This window comes from Suillus bovinus, assembly GCF_016758785.1.
Source record: "Suillus bovinus strain UH-Sbo-P2 chromosome Unknown EDB93scaffold_50, whole genome shotgun sequence".
NCBI classification, from domain to species: Eukaryota; Fungi; Basidiomycota; class Agaricomycetes; order Boletales; family Suillaceae; genus Suillus; species Suillus bovinus.
The window spans coordinates 56,684-64,289 of NW_024542106.1; the positions used below are offsets into that span (position 1 = coordinate 56,684).

Consider the following 7,606-nt stretch of genomic DNA (forward strand, 5'->3'; position numbering starts at 1 on the left):
TACCAAAAATATTGGCTTGTGCAGTTGAGATCTAGTTTGCCGACGGCGGAGTGAGTTATGTCGAGCTCATGAAGCACAAGACATAGCGCTGGCAGCTCACCGTAGCTTTTGCGTAGCAACACACAAGAGAAAAGGCGTCAAAGGAGGGTAAATTGCTGGATATGTTGGACAGAGTAGGCTTTTTGACTGCAATGTGAGTAACGTCGACCAACTGAAGCACAAATAAGACATGGCAACTCACTGCGACATATGGACTGTCGAAGCTGATAAGAGTGATGGAAGTCAGAAGGTTGAAAAGACAAAAATAGAGTCGGAAAATGTACCTCCAGTGAGGCTTCTATGGCAGTGCCACTGAACATGCCTAAGCCATGGCTTAGGCTGCTGGCTCAAGCTTTTCGAAATTCAAGCCCAGGCCCAAGCCTTTCTCAGGCCATGACTTAGGCCTAGGCTGGGCCCGGCTTATTTGGGCCCGGCTTGGGCTGGCCTAGGGCCTCAAGCCGAGCCGTGCACATCACTATATGGGCCAAGTATCTTCCGTGGATAAGATGTGAATCATGTGATAGGCTCAGTGATACGATAACATAGTATATTTGATAGCAATCAATACAATTGATCCTGCTGATTGACTACACAAACTCAGTACTGGATATATGGTAGCTTTCTTTGTCTGCAAAGCTGTTCAAAAAGAAACGGTCATAGCTCTCCAAGCAAGTTGCAGAGGACATGCCGTTGGCCATTGCCTCACCATAAACTGGTATCAATTCAACCACATGGGTCACATCTGTCACTCGTACAACAGCCCCCTCCCTACAGCGGTTACCATTTCCATCCTGCGTGTATGTGCGCTCCACAGTCCACATTGCGAGTTCAGGGTGGTCATCAGGATTGTGAATGAAGCGGAAAACTTGGACGTAGAGAAGTGGGTCGGAGAGGTAAGATGGTAGTTCCAAATTGGAACCCTGTTGAACTGTTGGTTGAAAAATGAGATGGACTTGCGCAACATAATTCACTGTATATGATATTAGTAGAGTTAGAACATAAGCTGATAGAATAGACTTACTCATCTTGCCATCAATGCCTGTAGCATCAATGAGAACAGCATTGCAATTTCCGAAGGGAAAACCATTGGTTGGGGGGTATGCTTGAACCACTTGGCTTGGCATGATGACACGTGGTTGGAAGGCTGAGTGAAGCTGCAATCTGAACTTGTGCCACACATGGAAGTGTACAGATTTGGGGTTTGAGCGAAACTGTTCATCACTGGAAAGGGACGAATGATAAATGAACTCAGCGAGTGCACGGTCAAAGTTAGGAGTGCATATTTTGTGCGCATGTCAAACACTGACAGCAACTTGTAATCAGGCATGACATTGAGTTGAAAAGCGGTGAGTGCATCTCCTGAGAGGATACCCTTGAGAAAGTGATTATGGACAGGTTAGGGACCATGAATTGACTTGACTTCATGAAGGAGAACTCGGGAAACCCAAGAGAGTGCAGGATTGGCAATGGTGACATCTTCATCTTCAGCATGTATAGCATTAACTAGTGACGCCCTGTGAGAACTCAACAATGTATACAGGTCAAAGATTTCCATTGACTCTTGGCGGTTGAGAATGCACACACACTGCTCTGTAAAATCCTTGATTTTCTGGGACGTCCATGGGAAAAGGTTCTTGCAATGTGTGATGAGCAACCACTCTGTCACATCTGCAGAGAACTGCATCAAATTCTCCAATTTCTTAATTGTACCATGAAAGCTTTGGAAAAGCTCAAGTTTCAGGATAAAAAAAATCTTCTTTGACACCCTTCTTCCCCTTCCTTGCCTTGGCCTGGATGATAGCATCCTTAAAAGAGTGGAAATCCAAAAGCGCCTGCACCAATGACTGAAGAGATTGAGGTGAGTGAACTGGATTTTGAGTGAGGTAAAAGAAGTCTACAAGGGCACAGATTGCACAGATGAATCTGTGTGGGATGGCCCCTGCAATTGACGCAACAATAGTGCATTGGATGTCTCTATGCTCCCAGCCTGTCATTTGATTAATATGTGTGATACCTTTTGTGAAATGGCACATTCCGACCTGCTTATGTTGGACCATGAAGTCAGTATTGAGCTCATAGTCTCCTAGAGCTTCTTTGATCCATTTTAGTGGGTGGTCTGTGAAGAACTTATGGCAGGTGTGCAGCACCTTGCCGGCAAGGAAGACGGATGGACATGCAAACTTCCAATCATGCCAGTATGGCATGTGAACACCAGACAAGTTAATGACTTTGGCTACCTTTTGAGACTTGTCCAGATCCCAGGGGTCGACATTTTGGGATATCCCCACAATGAGTTCCAATGTGTGGTTCCCAGTACGAGGCAGGTGGAGAATCCCATCACCGAAATCTGCTTGTATTGCCATGGTTATCAGGGACACATTTTACTGACTGCAGCGATCATAGTAGCCTCTGGCAGGTCGCACACATGAGCGACAAGTGGCGTAAATACATGGCGAATGTAGCGGGAGGGATCAGGCATGAAGCAGCCATTGTTTGCTGTGACCTTGAGGTTTGCAAAGACGAGGTCTATGCATTTATGCCATAGTCTGGCCTGCAGAATGGACTGGTATTCTTGGTGAATGTGAAACTTTACAATGGGAATATAGGCCACGCAGCACCAAGCTTGTAATGTCGCCTTGGAATGGACCTCGGAATCGATATTACTAATGGTAACAAAGACTGGGTGCATCTCAATTCCCCCAGCGAGTCGCGTCACAGGAGTTTTATCTGATCCCAAGATAATTGGGACTTGAGTCGCACCCAACGGGAGATAGTCCTAGAGATAACAAAATCAGTCTATTGGTTTAGATTAATAGGACAAAAAAACCTGGATTTTCCATGCCATATTGGCACTCATATAATCTCCGTATTCACGGTGATTTTTAACGTTGGCAATGTAGGGGTTAAAGGTCATGTGGTTAGCAAACATCGGATCACTAAAAAGTTGCTGGATAACCTCCAGTACATCATGTCAAACGAGCTCCATGGGATGGACAGTCTTATAGCCTTTAAACTCTAACTTGGAGACTTTGCATGCGGTAAAAGAAGGAAGTGAGTCCATCCAGTCCAGGAGGTGATCCTTCATAGTAAAAGATGGTCTTCCACGATTCGAAGCATCAAACTGTAAAATCAAGATCGGAATTATGACTCCAACTTAGGTCAGTATTCCGCATTACCCATTTCAACTTCAGGAACTTCATAATTTGGGTTTGGTTAAGGTTTTCGACCAAGAATTTCCCCAGTTCCCATTCACCTTGGTCAGTGAAAGGGTAGTAAGGATTTATCGACCACCAATGTACAAATTGATCATCTTCCAACTTATCCAGCATGTTTCTACTGATCCCATAGACATATCCGGATTGTGGGTGACAGGTACCAGTGATGGGTATCTGACCGCCTTGACTGAATATCGAAGGGACAGGTGAAGATGAATCAACTCAGCTGTTGGTCAAATGGTAAATACAAGGGGAGGGACACAAGAAGCTGATATACTGATCAGTGTGATGCCTAGTCTGCTATGCTTGCAGGGACAAGGGTGTTTGATCCAAGGGGAAGCAAAGAGGACAAATCCACAGTCACACAGCGGCTGTGCGAAGTGAGCGACGTGCGCGCAAGGCGTGGGAACGCGAAATGCAAAATAGCAAAAATGCAAAAATGCAATGAGCAATAAATGAGGGCTCAATGAAAACAAAAGACTGCTAATAAATTCTAAATCTGGCTATGGACATCATGAGGGAACTCCACTAAGGTAAGGAGTGGTGTGTTATGGTAAAGGGTGAAAAATGCGGACCTATATATGTGTCTTGCTAAGTGAGCCGAGTGTGAGATAATGTATGTAATAAGGTATGTAAGTCAGGGTCCATGCTCTAATATGGTGCCATATTGAATAAAAGCGAAAATACATACCAGGGAGACTTGCTGGACAGTGGGTGGATGCTCCTGGATGATAGGGTGATGAAAGCGTGGGAAAGTGAGTGATGCGCAAGCATGAGAATGTCGTGTGAGGGTCGCACATGCAGGAAAGTGTCGCCCGATATGGAAATAGCTGGGAAAAGGCTAGGGAATGATGCTGCGAGTTGGTGCTGCGAACCCGGGTGGTATGCACTGAAGTATAACACGTTGCAGACCTGCAATAGTGTGAATCTCTACACAGGTAAGGTTTGTGGTCATGCATTGGAAGGCCAGCGAGGAGATGGAGCATTGAGATGTGAAATAAGTACCTCGATGGACAAATATTCCCCCAATTTGCAGTTGGGACAGAGCCTGCCAAAGGTATGTGCAATATCATGAAGCAAGCAATTGGAGTACTTACATTATAGCGTAAATTTTGCTTGGACTCGAGCACGCACACTGCACAGTAGCTTGAAGCTCCAAAAAATTGTGAAGGCTTTCAAAGTCCGAAGCCCTCATGTTTCACAGCGCACAGTCATCATGCTGAGTCAATGGAGTTTGCATCTACAGTCTCATCTCCTCCTCAACCAAGCAGTCCTGCATTTACCTGCACTACATCAAGTAGTGCAACACGTGTTGAATTAACCTCCTTGGATTTTTTCAAGAAGGTCAACTACCCTGAGTCACCATCACCCCATACAATGGCTACTGAGCTCTTATCTGGCTCTGACTTTTTTCTTTCTCCTAAGCTGTCCCCCAGTTCTCCAAGGATTAACCTCTCCCCAGTGGAAGAGATTACATACCTTCCTGACATAAAGGATAGCTTATTGTATAAGCCCAACCTCTTACACTCACCAAAGTCACCTTCCTGGGTAGCACACTTGCGTGAGAGATTGTCCAAGAGGCCCATTCCATACCCTTCTAGGCAAACTCCACTGGACATTCGGTTGACGAGCCGCATCATAGGATGAGTACATGAACCAGACTTTACTACTGAACAACCTCAAGAGGTATCTGTTATTTTCTTTCTTTGTTCCACACCGTTCTTACACAGTATATTTAAAAGCACGAGGATGTTGTATCTAGCAGCCTCTCACAAATGAGCCTTGACACCCTGTACAAAGCCTTTAAGGTATTACTTGCTAGCTGTGAGGCCACTCGCCTTCAAGTGGCAACATCACTGTGGCAGGTTGAGTGTGCAGAGCATATGATGGCCTTCAATCAGGCACTTCACCAGGAGAACAGAGCTTGCCTCAACATGAAAGATGAACAGCTCAAGAAGATCAGAAACTTGTTTTCTGAGCATGATGGCACAGAACTTGATGACAACACAAATTAACTTCAAGCCGTCTATGACAATGAGTGCGAAATGCTTCGTGCCATCACTGGTCAAGCAGACTCAGTCTCAAGATGTCTAGGTCCACATGCCAGGCATGAATTACTGGAATCTACCAGCAAGGGCCCCTACCTACCTCGTTTTGTTGGTACTTTGAAAATAGGGACAGCATCACACATACACTGTGTGGGGGTTTCACAGATGCCGGTACCAATACAGACTCTGATACCGATGCTGATACGGATCACAAAGATGATGATGAAAATCATGGCAGGCAGCCGGGCCAGCAGCGCCTGTGCAGCATGCAGTTGTGACTACCATGTGGTATGTGACTGCCAAATCATTAATGCTGCTCACACTGATCGATATCAGTGAAATCATGTTCATAGATTGTTATCAACTGATGCCGCTTTGCTTTGCCCATTCTTCACTTGCTCATAACCGCTTTCGACTGTTCATAACCACCTTCAACCGTTCATATGCACACTTTGACCGTTCCATATAGTGCTTTGCCCGCTCCGGCCATTCATAAATCATTTTCTTCCATTCATAGATCGTCTTATCATGCCACACCCTTTTCCTCTTTTTGCCTTTCAGTAGTGAATGTTCGTAAATCACCTTATCAGCCTGCCTTGTGTTCCCAGTTTTGTAAAGTTCGTGTAATGTTGCTCCTATGTACTATTCACAAGTTAAATGCAGGCATTTCTCACATCCTTACCCCCACAACATTTGAATGCCTATTGGTCATGGTTCCCAGCGAAAAAGCAAAGCCAAAGTCCCAAAACCACCATGAGGATCTGGTCTCAACCCATCGGGTCAGCCAGCGACCGACCAACTTTGCATTCCTACGGAACAGCCCCACATGCCCTATTTTACCTTTGATGCACATGTGACCGACCATAAGTTCCTTAGAATTTGTGTCGCTGAAAGTTCAAAGTTTTACAGCCCAACATGACCAGTACATTTAGTAGTATGCAGAGTGGTGGCTTCGATGACCGACCTTCTCAGGATTCATTCTTCCAGGACCAATCACTTTCAGAGACGCCCTCACAATCATTCCAGGGTCCTAGCACAGCCGGCACAAGCATGTCAGCTACGACACTCATGCAACAAGGCAAAATCCCCCAGATGGACGTCATGCATGTAAGTCTTTATTCTTCGATATGTTCAATACTAATACAAATTGATTGATTTAGATGGTGGGCCTGGCAAGGCTCGCCAAAAAACAAGGGAATCAATGGGCAATGCCACCCACACCACGAGTAGCCCCCTACCCGACTACCCACCCCCAAAACCCACCTAATCCATCTGCACCTGAAAGGTCCATGTCACAGATTGCAGCACTATCTGCACCCTCTAACTCTACCACTACCCTTCTGACAGTCCCGGACCCAACTGTCTGCCAGACGGTAAAGGGTGCAACCAAAAGAATATTGTGTGAACTATTTACCATAAATGTGATGACCACTGACAAAGTCACGAAAAAAACAATGCTAACAAATGCCATCCGCAACTCATTGCCACAATGCTTCGGACATGGTAGTAAGTACTAGTACTATGTGGATCATTAATATCATGCTCACACAATCTATTAGTGATGTTCAAAGACTTCATCACCAACAAACACTGCCGAGATGTCGCGAACACATTGTCAGTGACCCATGGAAAGTTTGTTGAGTTTGCACATGATGGCGTCTTCAACACATATAGACTCTTTCCACTGATACACAGTACCACACCACCTGTTGTCTACTGTAAACTGGTGATCAAGAAGATCACAATGGAGGGTGATGGACTTGTCTTCATGCACATCTACACGTTCGACCAGGTACATTTTTGTTTTTCACCTGCTCCTGGAGACTGAACACAATATATGTGTTGCTAATTGGACTGATGCAAGCACTGTCATTGTAGATACTGTTTTTTTACGCTGGCTTTGTGAATCTTGTACTGCTCTTGTACTAGTACTACTAGTAGATAACACATGTATCACACTGATAATCTCACATTGTCTTGAAATCTCACACTAAATTTTGTGATATCTGACTCAGGGTTCAAACATAACCAAAACCAGGCATTTATGAACTAAAATTTTGTGCTAACCAAAATGGCAACTCTTGCAAGACTTTCAAACTACATTTCTACCAAGTCAAATTTTTAGATGTGGTATGGGAAGTTTGTCCAGGTTGATATCAGATATTTGAATTCCCCCTACCTCTTGACATACACTGCCAAAACTTCAAAGATGCCCCCCCGTGACAGCGTGACAGTCATCTTAATTAAATCAAATATAGAAGCTTAGTCAGGCACTCTGAATTATTTTCTGAGCGCTGATCCGAG

The 7,606-nt window shown here is 44.9% G+C and overlaps 2 protein-coding genes across 2 annotated transcripts; one reads left to right on the forward strand and one right to left on the reverse strand.

Moving 5' to 3' along the window:
* Positions 1-626: 626 nt before the first annotated feature.
* Positions 627-3,368, reverse strand: EDB93DRAFT_1241855 (uncharacterized protein; the record flags this gene model as incomplete). The annotated part of the gene is made up of 11 exons (XM_041451937.1): positions 627-1,009; positions 1,061-1,250; positions 1,301-1,398; positions 1,444-1,553; positions 1,578-1,768; positions 1,803-1,883; positions 1,908-2,285; positions 2,465-2,815; positions 2,867-2,995; positions 3,017-3,160; positions 3,216-3,368. 11 exons carry the CDS (start codon positions 3,366-3,368, stop codon positions 627-629), a joined length of 2,208 nt encoding a protein of 735 aa, XP_041305229.1.
* A 2,849-nt stretch (positions 3,369-6,217) lies between these two features.
* EDB93DRAFT_1105898 (uncharacterized protein) lies at positions 6,218-7,231 on the forward strand (the record flags this gene model as incomplete). Its single annotated transcript, XM_041447555.1, has 5 exons — positions 6,218-6,409; positions 6,463-6,808; positions 6,862-6,916; positions 6,977-7,094; positions 7,181-7,231. 5 exons carry the CDS (start codon positions 6,218-6,220, stop codon positions 7,229-7,231), a joined length of 762 nt encoding a protein of 253 aa, XP_041305230.1.
* Between the last annotated feature and the right edge of the window lie 375 nt (positions 7,232-7,606).